Here is a 16,741-nt window from a genome sequence, read left to right as displayed (position 1 = left end):
CTAGGTTGTGGAGAAGTGGGGAGTGCCGATGCATTGGAGCTCATGGAGCTTTTGGGGGTCTGGCATGTTTATGGAATCCACAAAAAATCTAGCCTCTTTGGTGGATTTCCTCTAAATCCTCTATGTCTATGATTGCTACTAGCCTAGAGACAAGGGACGTCATATTATTTTCCAATATTTATGCTCCTACTGATTTCTAGGGTAAACAAGTTTTGTGGTCCCACATCAGATTGATCTATAGCATGATGCCTTTTCATCCTTGGATTTTGGTTGGAGATTTCAATGATATTTGTGAGTTAGCTGAGAAGCGTGGTGGTACTGGAAGATCGGAGCCTTTTGCATTGCTACTTCGAGACAATATCAATACCTTGAATCTTGTGGATATCAAACCTAGCAATGGTCAGTTCACCTCCAGAACAACTGTCAGGTTGGAGAGTTTTGTATTGTAGAAAGGTTAGATCGATTTCTGGTTTCTTATTACTGGATTGGAGGGATGTGGTCATCTTGCTTTGAGATCTTGGATTGGAGAAGATTAGACCATTGGCCTATTAAACTTTCTACAAAGTCAACTTGGGTGCTTCGTAAGCCTTCTTTTAGGTTCCAACTTATGTGGCTATAGGACTCATCTTTGAATGATTTGGTCTCTGATTGGTGGAAGAAAGGTAGACCAGCCTATGACACATCAGTGTATGTCTTTGCTAAGCTTCTTCAATATGTTAAATTTGAGCTCAAATGGTGGAATCGTCAACACCATGGGAATGTATTCCATGCAAAAGAATTGGCCCAGACAGATTTGGATGGCATCACAAGAAGGATTAGGGAGGATGGGGTAACAGCTAAATTGCTTCAGGATGAGGCTCGGCCTGTGAAATTACTGGAAGAGTGGGAACTGCGAGAGGAAATGTATTGGAAACAAAAGGCACAAATTGAGTGGCTTTAGCAAGGGGACAAAAAGTACAACTTTTTTCTTCAGCTCTGTGAAAGCCAAGAGACATGGTAACTCTATCTCTGGTCTGGTGAATGGTAGGGGAGACCATTTTTCTTCCTTCTTGAAAATTCTAAGGAGGTAGTGTAATACCTTGACTCTCTCTTTCGAGAGGACTCGCACAGGGATCTCCTAAGGAAGCGCAAATTCTTTCTTGTGTCCCCTCTCTTGTGTTTGGAGATATGAATCGGTAGCTCATGAGAGATATCTCACTTGAGGAGCTTGAAGGGGTTATTTTTAATATGAAGAAAGGGAGAGTGTTGGGTCCTGATGGTTTCCCAATTGAGTTTTTTTCAAGAATTCTAGGATATCATCAAACTTGATCTCCTGGCTACGGTTCATGAGTTTTAACACAAAAGGTAGATGTTAAGGGCTCTAAATGCTACATGTCTTGCTGTTATCCCAAGAATGAGGGGGCTAATAGGTTAAGCCAATTTTGGCCCATATCTTTATGCAATGCAATCTATAAAATTATTTCTAAACTAATTGCTGTTAGGTTGAAGAAGGCGCTTGTAGATTTGATCTCTAAAGAGTAAAGTGGTTTTGTAGCAGGCAAGCAAATTCTAGATGGGATTGTCATTGCAACTAAGGTCATCCATTATATGGCCAACTCAAATGAAAAAGCAATGTTTATCAAACTGGACATGGCTAAGGCTTATGATAGAGTGAGGTGGTCCTTCCTTTGGCGGATTCTTAGTGCTTTTGGCTTTGTGGAAGAATGGATCCAATGGGTTCGAAGTTGTGTAACTTTAGTATTTGTGGATGATACTGCTTTGATGGGGATGGCTACAATGAGGGAGGCCTCTAATATACAGAGGGTCTTGTATGCTTACCTGGTTGCTTCTGGTTAGTAGATTAATGAAGGAAATTCTTTTATCTTCTTTTTTAACACTTTGGTCCCCATTCAGCAAAGGATTACTCATACTCTAAGATTTCAGATTAGGAACCTCACATTGACTTATCTTAGTATTCCTATCTCGGTGAGGAGACTTCCTAGGGAGTCTTGGCAGATAATTTTGGATAAATTTTGGGTGAAAGTTAATCATTGGACTCAGCATTGGTTATCCTTTGCTGGTCATGTCTAATTGATTAAGTTAGTAGTACAGGCATATAATTTAAATAATAAATAAATATTATATATAAAGTAATATTAATAGTGATATTAAAATAATAATATTTTATAAAGTAATATTATATTATAATGATATCATATATTGTATAATAATAATAATAATCTAATATAATTAAGATTAAGATATATTTTAATGTGGCAACGTGTTATATTAATAAAGTATTATAATCTAATAATAAATATAGCTGATATATTGTTAAATTAATATATATTATAATATAAATATAAATATATTATATTTTAATATAAACTAAGCTTATAAATATATAATTAATATAATTATATTGTTATAAATATAATATAATTATTTTGAAGGGACGTGACTATTACACTATAAAATTTATATATACATAATAGTAACATTGTTGTACGGATCATCAGGAACAAAAATCATGAAATATATGCACAGTGGGGGTTTAAATCCAATGGCTCTAAATCGGGTCATTACAAGTAATATTAGAGCATGATCCTGCCATCCCGAATTGAAAATATGAAAACAAGAAGTTAAAGAATTTATTGCCCAGCAATATGACTTAACAATATTAGTGTGATATATACATATTTTAGATATTAAATTTATAAACATTACAGGGAACTGAATATAAAGATGAAACAGTGTTTGGGAATGCTTAAGTCAATGGCCATACACACTCAATAATCTTATCAACGACGACACGAGCGAGGAGTAGAAGTTGAGGGTAGTAGTTTGCGATTAATAGAGATGGCACTCATAATCCAGGAGCTGCATACATATGTCATTGAACATTCAGGGAAGAAACCACAAATGAAAAACAAAAACCTACCAACTAAGAAAAGAAATGGGCAGAAAGGCTCTGTATTTACAGTTGTAAAAGTCCAAGTACCTTGGATTCTGAAAGGGGCAAACTTTATTTGCATAAAGAGGTTACTGTATTTGTGATCAGAATACCCGGCCTGCACTTGAGCTCCCCATGACAGAACTAGAAAACCCAGCAGAAACACCCAACTTTCCATCCTGCAGATGCCAAAATCAGAAACCAGATTTGGGTCCGTGTATCATGAAAAAATTGACGTTTATGTTTGAGGAAACCTAGGATTGAACGCAAGAAATGAGATGTTTGATTTGGGATGTGGCTCCATTACTGCAGATTTTTACTGATTCGTTCAATTTCGACAAATTCTCCAATCATGCAATTTCGTAGCTTGGGCATCTTTGGGTTTAGTTTGGAAAAATCACAGCAAGTTTTCACCACAAGAATAACTCTCTCTCATTGGCATCGACAAAAGGAGCCCATATTCATTCATAAAGTTTGAGGAGGCTGGCACGATGCGATGTGGAAGGTGCAACATGTGCACCATGTGAAGGTCCATAGCTGAGATTTTCTAGGCTTCTCCAGAGAAACGGGTGGAGAATAAGAAGCAATCCTCTAGAATTCCGCAACGCTTGAGCTGTATGAGATTGTTAATGCCCTTTCATCATTGTGCAGCCTCATTGATGACAGAAATGTCATGAAACGATGTCCTTGAGCAGATGTAAAATATTAAGGCTTCCAATGACAATTAAAGGAGGAAATATAATTACTAGCAACTGACTTATGCCGTTGAACAAATTTATAATGCAAGACTCGTATCCATCTTAATCGTCAGCACCGGGTCTAGATTCAAAGATATTTTTTTAATATATATTTTTTATTCTAATTTGGAGTGGAATGTGTAGCGGGTGAAATATGCAAACACCTACGAAATTTTTATGAAACACACGGCCCTTGTTCTGGTGTGGAAGAATCCAACGTGGGAGGACATATATGTGACAACATTACAATAGGATCAATTCTGGTTCAAACCGCAAATAATTTGACCCTATATATATTTCTATACTTTTATAGTCTGCCTGGAAATGTATCCACAACGACATCAACAAATATTTTTCTTAACATAGTTTTGTTGGGCTGACATTGTGGAGAAAGATTATAATCGGTGAATGTTTTGACAGTTTGAAAAGTGTCTGGCAAATAAAGTAGAAGGCATCGAATATACCTGCGGATAGATTTAAGGCACTAACTTTGCATTGTAACCATGCATGATAACATTACTTGAAAACAATGGCAGCCCCAATACGTGAGCCCAAGTCCAATAGCAGACATACGGTGGAACTTGGTTCAGTAATAATAAATATATATAGTGTGACTAGGGCAGTAGAAAACTTCCAAGGACCATTTAAATTTTTTCCTAGTAGCTAGGGTCATTAATGAATAATGTCTACTACATACACCACGATGATTGAAGTTACGTAGATTTCAGATTATGACAGCATAGAATGGTAAGAGGAGATTGATTCGTATGAGGTAAGCTTTTATAATGAATTTTTTTAATATATTTTGTTACGTGTTATAATTTGGATGCAATAAATATGTTAAGTTTATTTTGTTCATTATATTTATTTATAATTAATCAAAATATCATTAATACTCTGAATAATATATGTGCATCTGATTTAGATTTGAGTTATTTCTATTTATTCTTTGAAATTTACTTATTATTATTATTATTGATTGGTAATGCCAGATGAATCAGAAGATACGCTAGAATGTTAGAATTGTCGCATGTAACGCTATTGGTATCCGAACTATAGGGTATTGAATCCTCTAGCTACATTGAGAGAAATGCCCTATAGTTGATATGTGTACCTTAAAAGTATGCAATTACATATGGCAGACTTTTTTTTTCTACTGAAAGCTATCTACCAGACATTATGTCTAATGCTGAAATGAGTAGCTTCTTCTAAAACTCATGAATAAGAAATGTAAATGTTCTTTCTTTCAAGATTATAGATTTCCATTACACAAAATAATTTTCTTAAATTAAATACTAAAAATTTATGTCTTACTTTGATACTTGGTAAGGGCTTTTACAAATTGTTTTTTTCCCTTTTCAATGATAATTTTTTGGTTTTACAAGACTATATTCATAGCTCATTGATTCAAAGATGATGTTTTCCTAAACAGACTCGAATTTTCTCTACAGATTTAATTGGCCTTTCACATGTCATGCCTTTGCTAATAATCATTGGTAGATTTGGTGACTAATTAACCAATCATACATCAGTTTGACAATGTGTGATTGGTCATTCAAATCACCTAAATCAAACGTGGGCATCTCTACACCGTGGAAATAATGTTTGTATTATCACGAAGAAGATTTATGCTCTACATACATGCATACCATGTAAACATTTTTACTATGCATTTGTAATTCTTTTTCTATGGATTTGGAACTTGTTTTATTGTTTTTTTCTATTTGTAGATTGCATTATGAATTGTAAAAATGCATATAAGTTCTTTGAGTTTTATATCCATAATAATAACCTTTCTAAGTGCGATTTTTTCTTTCTACAAAAAGTTTATTGAATATGGTGTTTAAATGTTATATATTTTCTGTTATTTATAAACATGTGAGTTGCACAAAAGAATGTGACTACTGGTTTATATTTAAGTGGTTCAATTTATATGATTGATTATAAAATGACGTCACTTGATGAAATAGATAAGACATACAAATCTTTAACACATATATGGACAAAAAGAAGATAGTGAAAATGTCAAACGTTAATATTTATACCTTCCATTTCAAAATATCAAATTATCATATCCTTGGTACAGTTTGACTCTTTATTAAAAGTAATATATTACATTTTTATTTAAAACTAATTTAATTTTCGTAGCTAAATATATTAGATATCATTTTCTTGATACATGTACTTTTTAAAGTGGGACTACTCTATTTCTATTGTTTGTCATTAGGCCAAAATATTCAAATATTTGTAGCAAACTTTATAATAAACAAAACACATTTTTAAGCAGCTTTGTACTTTTAATAGAAAAAATAGGGTAATTTTAGTCTATAAATGAAAAATATAAAGAATGGTAGGATGGTAGAATGCCGTAAAAACTTGGCCCTCTTGATTTTTGGATTGATTTTTTGACATAAGTTTAAAACTCATTTTTAAATATTTCTAAAAATAAATTATTCTTTTATGATACTTTCCTTTTAGCATTGTAATTTATCTCATTTAAAAAACTTTCTTAAAATTCAAATAGATATTGTTGTAGATTTTTTTAAAAACATTATAAGATAGGAACTCTATTAAAAAATAATTTTTGAAGAGACATAACACAAAATATATATGAAATATAAAATATGTAAATTTTTTCTTTATCTTATTAATATTATTTTTTGAAAAAAATTAAATATAAAAATTAGATTTGACATATAACATGATAGAGTTATTTAAATGTAATAAGGAAAAATCATATAATTCAAATTTTGATGTTATTTAACTTTAGTTATTTTTTATAATAATTATATATTTAAAAAAATTATGCTCATTTTTAATGAATTTAGTTTTAATTTTTTATTTTTCTTAGAATGAATTTGATTACTTTTTGAGAAACTTTGAATATAAAAGTCTAATATTAAAATTAGATTTAACATATAATATGATAGAGTTATTTAAATATAATAAGGAATAAATCATATAATTCAAATATTGATATATATGCGATTTTATTTATTTAAAAAAAAATTATGTTCATTTTCAATGAATTTAGTTCTAATTTTTTTATTTTTCTTAGAATAAATTTGTTACATACGTAAATATATATGAGATATAAAAAATGTAACAATTATATTAATTTTATTAATATTATATTTTGAGAAATTTTAAATATAACCTTTTAATATTAAAAATTAGTTTTGACATTAAACATGATAGAGTTATTTAAATGTAATATGGAACAAATCATATAATTAAAATTTTGTAAATGTTAATTTATTTGTTTTCATAATAATTATATATATATAAAAAAATTATGCTCATTTTCAATTAGTTTAATTTTGAAATTTGATTTTCCTTAAAATGAATTTGTTACACACTTCAATTTGAAGTAATTTTGATTGCTTTATAGAATGACATATTTTTAATAACCAATTTTTTAATATAAATTTATTAAAGACAATAATCTTTAAGAGTTCTATGATATTTTTCTAAAATATTTTTCATAATTTATTTTACATGCCACGACCTATCGCATCGTTGCATGTACATAAATGTGCAACTACTAGTAAATATGACATGTTACGTGTTATAATTTGGATGCAATAAATATGTTAAGTTTATTTTGTTCATTATATTTATTTATAATGAATCAAAATATCATTAATACTCTGAATAATAAATTTGATATATCGTACACCATGATTATAGATATTTATATATTTGAGAGTATAATATTTTTTTTTTTGTGACATATCTAAACTAATTTCTACTTAAAGTGAAAGATAAAACTATAAGAAAAGTGGATAGAAATCTCTTTAGGGTCTCAAAAGGAGACATTATTCAAAATATTTGTTCCTGATGGATAGGAAGTGTGCATAAGGTGAGGAGTAAATTGATCGCGTTGGGGCAATTGAATTCCAATATGGATTTTAAAATCTGAGGGAGCCCCAAGTTGAGCGTGTCCAAACTCAGAGCAGTAGTAAATCTTCCATCCACGTCAAAAATTAAGTTTGTTCCTAGTGGGTAGGGAGTGTGCATAGGGGGAGGAGTAAATCGGTCGCGTTGGGGTGCAAGAATCCCAATATGGATTAAAACTCTAAGGGAGCCCCAAGCTGAGCGTGTCCAAACTCAGAGCCATAGTAAATCTTCCATCCACTATGGAATGATACACCCTATTATAGTACTAGCTATAAAAAATATGCATTTCCAATCTAACTTTCTATTTTGAGATAGGGGAAAGGAGCACGATATTCATGATCAAGGTGGTAAAACATTTCCTTACTTTTTCATATTTCAATTTGTAAGCAGGGTTTTAACATGTATACTATGTGTCTACATCATGTCTTCGTGCATCAATGTGTTTGCTTCATGTCTTCCTGCATTCATATGCCTACATCGTGTTTGCATCGTGTCTTCATGCATTAATGTGTCTACTTTGTGTTTTTCTTTTTTTTGACATATGTTCTTGTAAATGCTATTATATACTAACATATTTAGTTTGCAAGTATCTAACACATATGTAAGAAAGAGAATGAATCCAGACTATGAATTAACAAGGATCAAATCAATTGCTCGAGGACAAGCAAATTCAAGAGGGGAGGATTGTGATAACCCCATTTTAGCATATAATTTAAATAATAAATAAATATTATATATAAAGTAATATAAATAGTGATATTAAAATAATAATATTTTATAAAGTAATATTATATTACAATCATATAATGATATCATATATCGTATAATAATAATAATATAATATAATTAAGATTAAGATATATTTTAATGTAGCAACGTGTTATATTAATAAAGTATTATAATCTAATAATAAATATAGCTGATATATTATTAAATTAATATATATTATAATATAAATATAAATATATTATATTTTAATGTAAACTAAGATTATTAATATATAATTAATATAATTATATTGTTATAAATATAATATAATTATTTTGAAGGGACATGACTATTACACTATAAAATTTATATATACATAATAGTAACATTGCTGTAAGGATCATTAGGAACAAAAATCATGAAATATATGCACAGTGGGGGTTTAAATCCAATGGCCCTAAATCGGGTCATTACATAATGAGTAGGATAAGAGCTGGGCAAAGGTTCTTTCCCAGAAGTATCTCCCGGGGACTCCTCAACTCAAAATTTCTAGGTACCCCCTTGTAGGGAAGAGATCTGTGATATGGGATACCCTTAAGAAAGGGGCTATGCTTATTAAGGATGGATTATTTTGGATCCATAAGAGAGGGGGACAGAGGCCCAATTCTGGTTTGACTCTTGGGATGGTTTTCCTCCCATTGCTTCTCAGTTTCCCAACTTATTGGTTCTTTGTCAGAGATTCCTAGAGGTTGGTTGGTCACGGGTAAGTGACTTTAAGTCCTTTGTCCCTTGTGGTCAAATGGAGATGGCTAAATGGAAGCCCCCAGATGAGTGACCAGATGCTAGTTTGTAGGAGGAATGTGTTGTGTTGTAGAGTATCCTCTCTAGTAGAAGATGTTGCTCTCTCCAGGAAGATGACGTGCTTGCCTGGTCGCCCGATCCTATGGGGATCTATATTGTAGCTTTTGGCTATAGTAGGTTATTGTCTCAGAAGTTGGTTGGGCCTGAAATTCAGTGGTGGAAGAAGGTATGGAACAAGTTTTCTTGGCCAAAATGTAATTTTTTTGTTTGGATGTTGGCCTGGAATAAGTGTTTGACTTGGGATAATATTCGAAAGAGAGGTTTCCTCGATCCTTCTATTTGTGTTATGTGTGGGGCTAGTGAGGAGGATTCTACCCATTTGTTCTTTCGTTGCTCTTTTGCCCTACAACTTTGGCATTTTTGGTGGGTGTCTGGACAACTCCTTGTGTTTATGCTTCCTCCTTGATTGAGTTTTGGCAGCGGATGGGTCGGCCCCCTTTTGTGGCACCCTTTTTGCAAGAGTTATGGTTTGTGGGGCCTATCTTCTTATTGTGGTAGATTTGGCTAGAGCGCAATCGAATGATTTTTCGTGGAGAATAGAGATTGGTACAACAAATTTGGCAGTGGTTATTGGGCATGGTTCAAGAGACAGTGGAAGTTAAGTGTGAAGTGGAATTCCCTTTGGGGAAAAGGGATACATAGTTGGTGGAGAGATTGGGGATTCTAGGGTCTCCTTTGGCCTTGACTAGGGCTAAGAGAAGGCGTCATGAGAAACAAAAAATTGATAGGGATGACAAATGGAAACTTCCCCTTTATGGTGTTTTGAAGATCAATACTGATGGTTCTAAGGGCAATCCGGGTGTGGCTAGTACTGGCGGGATTGGTAGGGATTCTCTGGGCTCAATGATCTTTCTCTTTTCAATCTATGAAGAATACAAACCATAAACCTGGTGGAAGGGTTGACTATTTTGGACACTCTTGAGAGAGCTCATGCTTTAGTGTGGAGAAGGATAGTTTTTAAATCTAATTCCTAGGTTTTGATCAATTTGCTTATTGAACAGAAAGTGGATGATGTTAGTTGGCAGTTGGCGAGGGTTGTGCAACAAATTTTGTAGGTCAGGTCTTTGATGGAAATGGTGACATTTGTCCATATTCCAAGGGAATGGAATAGGGCAGCTGATTATTTGGCAAAATGGGCTTTTGAGCATGCTGAGGGATGGAGAATTGAGGAGTGGGAGTTGGTTCCTCAGGAGATCTGTCTTGATTTAATGAATATTCTCGATGAGGATAGGGCTGAGAATGGTGATAGATGATGGTGTTGGTTTGATGTTTTTGTTTTTCCTTGGGACCTCAGTCCTTTGCTCCCTTTGTAATGTTTCTGTCTGATTTTCAATAAAGTTTTTACCCTTTTCTTCAAAAAAGAAGAAGAATAAACTACTTAAAAACATTAAAAAATCCTTTTTTAAGACTTTCCAATATTGAATAGGTAAAGTGAAGTTGGAAGGTTCCCATATCATAAAGATGAAATCAAGATTACAATTTTTTTTTTTTGACAAAATGAATACCGTTGAGTCTCAAGTATTTACGTGACAAAGTTGTTCCTCTATCAATCTAAAACAATTTTGTGATTGAAAAAAAGAAAAAACCAAAACAGGATAAAGCGGGTGGCAACCAGTGGTTTTAGGAACAATCGGCCGCACCTTGAAACCGCCTCAGTAAACAGCATTTGCAATTCCCAGGTTTTGTTTTATTCCTTTTGCGAGGAAATTCGAACGTCATCGTTCTACCAATCATCTAGAACCAAAACTGCGTAGCAAATATATACGGATTTAAAAACAACAGCAAAGCAAACGTAGAGTTCTCGGTAACAGCACGACTTCCTAATCCAAATCCTAAACGAAACCCCCTGCCTCTCGAACCCTCGTCTTGCAATTTCACACCAATTTCGGATCTGAGAAAACGAGAGATTTCTGTACATATCAAGAAAATGATGGCGCGAGGGAGCCTTTGCGTCAATCGATTGCTGCGGGGTCATTTGCTCGAAAAATCTTCTGAAGTAGGGCAGCTAAACCACGAGTCAGGGCAAAAATGTTTCGAGTTAGGGCACAGTTCAAGAGCAGCGAGTATAAGGCATAAGTCTGGATCTTCCAGGCGGAGGAACAGGCGCGGGGAGCTGATAGAGGTGCATCTCGAGGGCAGCGAGATGGAGGCCTTTGCCGTGAAGACACTTGAGGAGACAATTCATAAAATGGCCGTCAAAAGAGCGGCCCCTGTGTGGCTTCCTTTCCGTCCCGGGATGTCTTATTGGGTACCCCCGCCTGCCAAATTGGGGGATATCATTGAAGTCGCCATTAATAGTAAAATGTCTCACGAAGATCTGCAATTGTTTTCAACGGCAAAGCGAGGATGGCCTTCCACGGCCTACTACATCCAAGGTGCGTTTTTTCTGAAGATATTCTGTTGTATTGGGTAGCAGAAGCATGTAGTTATAAGTATTTTGTATCGGTAAAGATCCGAGGATAATATTTTCCTAAAAAGAGCTCGTATTTCAGATGTGTTTGTATGTTGATCCATTTTTTTGTTTATTTGATTAAATAACAAGGTTATTTGATCCCTAATTGTTAGTGTGAACTAGATATTTGGATAAAGAGTGCCTAAAGGTTTTTGGAAATGGATTTCGATGAAACGCAGCTGTATATGGATGCATTGTATCTGAAAATGATTTTGTGTGGAGTTTTGAAGCGCTAAATGGAAGGTTTTGATGAAATATCATTTTTTTGTGAATATTTTATTATAGACTCCTAGCTTCCACCATTCCAAATGGCGGATTCAAATGGCCTTCGGAGAAGATAGTCTAGGACTGATAAAACATGAATGTTTTTAAAAAATATTTTGTGATATCAAGACTTCGGCAGCTTATTATGGTTTAAATAGGTCACCACCTACTTTAGGGAACGGATTCACGCACTTATTGCAGTACCTTCACGCAATACTGTTATTTGAAGAGGAATTTAGTGTTGCTGGGGAGTTTTCAACACTCGTGCATGTGTTTATTCAGAAAAAAAAGAAACAGATGGCATAACCTATAGTGCTTTTGTTTTAACTGCAATTTAGTGCTGTCAGGGGTTCAACAGTACTTATGCATATATTTATGCAATGTAATGCTGTAGTTGCAATAATTGCTGAACAGAAAAAGAGTTGGAGTCATGCCTGGTTACATTTGGGCGTTTCATCGGATCTTCTGCATATGATAACTTGCTTGAAGTGCCTTTCTATTTTATCTTCTCTATCAACCATCTTTGCTATTTCTACAACACCTCTATTTCTACCTGCTGTTTCTGCCTGAATGTGTTAAGAGTTTTGTCATCTTAATAAAAGATGCTTGCCCAACATTACCAGCTTGGTGATGGTAAGACATGTTTCAAGGATGGCAGACCAGGGGGCTTGGAAGTTCCAGGGATGGCTGTGGATGCCTTGGAAGTCCCCATGATGGATAGGCGCCCCCAGTGGGATTGGCTGCATCTGCACTCAAAAAACACATTTCCTTTAATAAAACACTTTCTTTTTTAATATTAAAGTGGGCCCTTCCTTTCAAGTTTGCCTTGTTATGTTTATTACAATTGGTAGTTAATTCTTGCTATTTTGGGTCCTCTGATTAGTATTTGGCAACATCACATTAACCTACATCCCGGGGATGGCTGTGGATGCCTTGGAAGTCACTGAGATGGATAGGCTTCACCAGTGGGATTGGCTGCATCTGCACTCAATAAACACGTTTATTTTATTAAACACTTTCTTTTTTAATATTAAAGTGGGCGCTTCCTTTCAAGTTTGCCTTGTTATGCTTATTACCGTTTGGTAGTAAATTCTTGCTATTTGGGGTCCTCTGATTAGTATTTGGCAACATTACATTTAGAATCGTGAAATTAAGAATGTTGTTACAATCGTGCTACAAGCTCAGAATGTTGTTACAATCATGCTAATGTTGTCATGACTGTATGTCTTGAGGATGGCAGTGGACGTCTTGGAAGTCCCCAAGATGGATAGGTGTTCCTAGTGGGATTGGCTGCATCTGCACTCAGAGAACACATTTTCTTTTATAAAACACTTCCTTTTGTAATATAAAGTGGGCCCTTCCTTTCAAGTTTGCCTTGTTATACTTATTATTGTTTAGTAGTTAATTCTTTCTATCTGTGGTCCATTGATTAGTATTTGGCAACATTACATTAAGAACCGTGAAACTAAGAATGTTGTTACAATCATGCTAATGTTGTTACAATTATACATCCTGGGGATGGCTGTGGACATCTTGGAAGTCCCCGAGATTGATAGGTATCCCTAGTTTGCTTAGTTACTAATTTGAGATACAAATCCGATTTGGGCATGTGAATTTGGATTCGTGGGTTTGTTGTTTTTTATTTTTCCCATTAAGATTCGTGAGTTTATATATATATTCCAAGTTTGGCCCGTGGGTCCTTGGGAATTTGTGATGGATTCATGTTGGATTTGTTAGGATCCGCGCGGATTCGTGCAAGATCCTTGTTTTGGACTGTGGATTTGTGGATCCAAACGAGTCCAAAGTCCAAAAAAAGGATCTTGCCCGAATCCTAGCACGAATCCAGATCCGAATTCGAATCTGGCCTCCTAGGCACGAATCCGGTAACTAAGCTAGTCTGTGCTCAAAAAACACATTTTCTTTTATTAAACACTTATTAATATTAGAGTGGGCCCTTCCTTTCAAAAATGCCTTGTTATGCTTATTACCATTTGGTATTTAATTCTTGCTATTTGGGGTCCTCTGATTAGTATTTGGAATAAATTACATTAACCTCCATCTCGGAGATGGCTATCGATGCCTTGGAAGTCCTTGAGATGGATAGGCGTCTCTAGTGGGATTGGTGGCTTCTGCACTCAAAAAACACATTTTTATAATTATAAAACGCTTTCTTTTTTAATATTAAAGTAGGCCCTTCCGTTCAAGTTTGCCTTGTTATGCTTAATACCGTTTGGTAGTTAATTCTTGATATTTGATTAGTATTTGGCAACATTACTTTAAGAACCTTGAAAATAAGTATGTTGTTACAATTGTGCTACAAGCTCAGAATCGTATAGAAGACTCTTTGCAAGGTTTTGGAAAACTATGAAATGTGCATCTTTATGTCATTTTGTGACAATACATCACTGTTAGGCTGGTTTTGTGTTGATTTGGGTCCTTTGTGGAAGATTTGATGAATATTGAGGGTGCATTAAGGTGCCATATTGCTGTAACAGACCTATACTGTGATTGAAACTGTATAGCAGTCCTATTAATATCAGTCCACGTACATGAATTGAAAGTGTTGTTTTAAGGGTGTAACTGTGTAACTCCAGATTAGATCATTGGTGAATGCCATCTAGAGAGAGAGGAGCACTTAAAGACATATACTTGTTTCACTATCTGTAGAAGCCCTTCCCAGAGTCAATGTCAAACCTGCAACAATCAATTCCAGCACAGTTTTTAAGGTTTTTCATGTTAGTATTTCACAAAAATATTAATTCATGTACAGGTACTAATGTGCAAATGATTATCTTTGAAAGCAATTGTAATGCTATGCTTATACTGTGTACACTGATAATTTATATCAGACTTAAATGATAGTGATGTGCTTCATTTTGTAAGGTGGGCTATTGTTCTTCTCTACTAACAAAGATTTCTGATTAATGTTCTTGGGTGTATTTTAATTTTGTATCTTATAATTTTAATGTTACATGCATATTGACAATGAATTTTGAATTATGAATGCTAATTGAGTATTGAGATTGACCATTCAAGTGTTGTGTGTTAAGGTTCATTATTATTAATGGCATACATTAACCATGTTTTCATATGACTGTAGTGCATACAATTGTCCCCAAACTTGGAAAACAAATTGCTGTCCCATAAATTCATCCCCCCGTCCTCGACCTGGAAACTTGGGGTTACACTGAATTTTTTTAACAACCAGTGAAACTGTTAGGAAATTCTTAGTAAAGAAATGAAATATCCCAGAGTAATTCAATCAATCAAAAGGAATATCCAGACCTTTCAGAAATTGACATGAAGAGAGTGGAGTGATCCTAATTTTTAAGTGACTTGGTAAAATTCATTCTGTAGTTTCGAAATCTAATAAGGTGTTGGAAGAATGCTTGTATTGTTTGTTTGAGGCTTTGTGTTTCAATAAAAGCTAGTGGAAATTTGGCTCCATTTTAAAAATTGGTTATCTTGGTCAGATTTTATGTTTTTTTTCCATCATTTCTGAATTGTATGAGCCTTGTGCAAATGCTTGTACTCTTGGTTAATGTTTGGGCTGATCACCAGGAAGTTGTGCCTCATGTCATGACAAGGGTTGATTTGTTATACCCTCTAATAAAAACATTTCTAATGTTGAATAAGACTATCATTTTCTTCAATTGAGATCTTGTTATTGGCATGCAATGGTTTACCTAATATCCTTTGTTTTGATAAGTAATAGGCTGTAGCTGGGATTTTTATGACAATTAAAAATAAAATGCAAGTACAACTCCGTTTGGTGTGGGGATTGATCTGAAAGAACAAAGTTAAGAAAACCTCTAGTCTTGCCTGAGACTTATTCAGTTTGGAATATACAAACATAGATCCCACATGAAAAACTGTGGGGCATACATGAAGAGGATAAATATAACAATTGGCTGTTAGCCTAACTGTTGGAAAGATAGGTACTGAGGAGGGGGGTGAATTAGTACTACAAAGCAATTCACCAATTCAAACTTGAACACTTTAATCAGTAAACTAATATACTTTTTCTTGCACCAAGTAAACTTGTCTACCTAGGCAATCATATAACTGAAATGTAAACATAATGTAATAAGCAATAAGACAAAGAATTTACACACATAACACTAGATTTTTGGTCTTGCAAAAACCTTTGGTTAGAGGGAAAAACTGTGATGGGGATGGCACCCACAACTCATCACTGCAGTACATAAGTTCTGCCCTGTTAGAAGCTAGGAGCTACAAGTTGTCACCTTCTAAGTGACTCACCCTTTTAGGAGTGGCTGATACATTATTAGATGTATCTGAAAGTCCTATCAAAGACTACCCTGCCAAGGGATTTTATCCCAGTATTACAGTTTTCACCCTATAAAGGGATTGACATTAATGTCCCATTAAAGACTACCTTACTTAAGGATATTGTTAACTTGTTGAAAACTGTTAGGAAAACGAGAGATTGATCTGTAATTGCCTTCTCCAAAAGGTGTTCAGATCCTCTATGCTGTACTTCTGTCCATACAATCCTTTTGTAGCCTTTCTAAGATCAATTCTGTGATCGCTTCTCGATTCTACAGCTATCTCTCATATCACTAACTGAATCTCATCCATTGTTCTTCATTATACTTGATTCCTTTTATTTTGTTCTTGTCTTCGACTAGAAAACCTAATTAGGGTTTTAGAATCTTCCATAGTCTCCTTTGATATCCGTCTCTATCTCGAACTTTTTTGCATCTTTGACTGCGTCAGTTGGATCTATTTCTGTTTTTCATTCCCTAGGTAGAAAGTAACTTCATTTTTATTCACTAAAACATTTCTTGAATTCACCAAAAAATCTGTTCTCAAATCCCCATAAACTGTTTCGATGAATTCCTTGATTTGTTTAACATGTTTCAC

General features: G+C 34.2%; 1 protein-coding gene across 1 annotated transcript in view; it reads left to right on the top strand.

Moving 5' to 3' along the window:
- Nucleotides 1–245: 245 nt before the first annotated feature.
- LOC149569538 (uncharacterized) overlaps nucleotides 246–16,741 on the top strand; it is a 35,318-nt gene continuing 18,822 nt past the window's right edge. The window contains exons 1-3 of the mRNA XM_089816938.1: nucleotides 246–440; nucleotides 620–903; nucleotides 10,921–11,513. Of these exons, the coding sequence (XP_089673064.1) occupies nucleotides 246–440; nucleotides 620–903; nucleotides 10,921–11,513 (1,072 nt within the window). The remainder of the gene's footprint in view (nucleotides 441–619; nucleotides 904–10,920; nucleotides 11,514–16,741) is intronic.

The sequence above is a fragment of the Cupressus sempervirens genome, chromosome 3, assembly GCF_028749045.1.
Source record: "Cupressus sempervirens isolate cs-2001-9-10 chromosome 3, ASM2874904v1, whole genome shotgun sequence".
In the NCBI taxonomy this organism is placed as follows: Eukaryota; Viridiplantae; Streptophyta; class Pinopsida; order Cupressales; family Cupressaceae; genus Cupressus; species Cupressus sempervirens.
The sequence above is the reverse complement of the archived record's forward strand: the minus strand, read 5'-3'. Positions and strand labels throughout refer to the sequence as shown.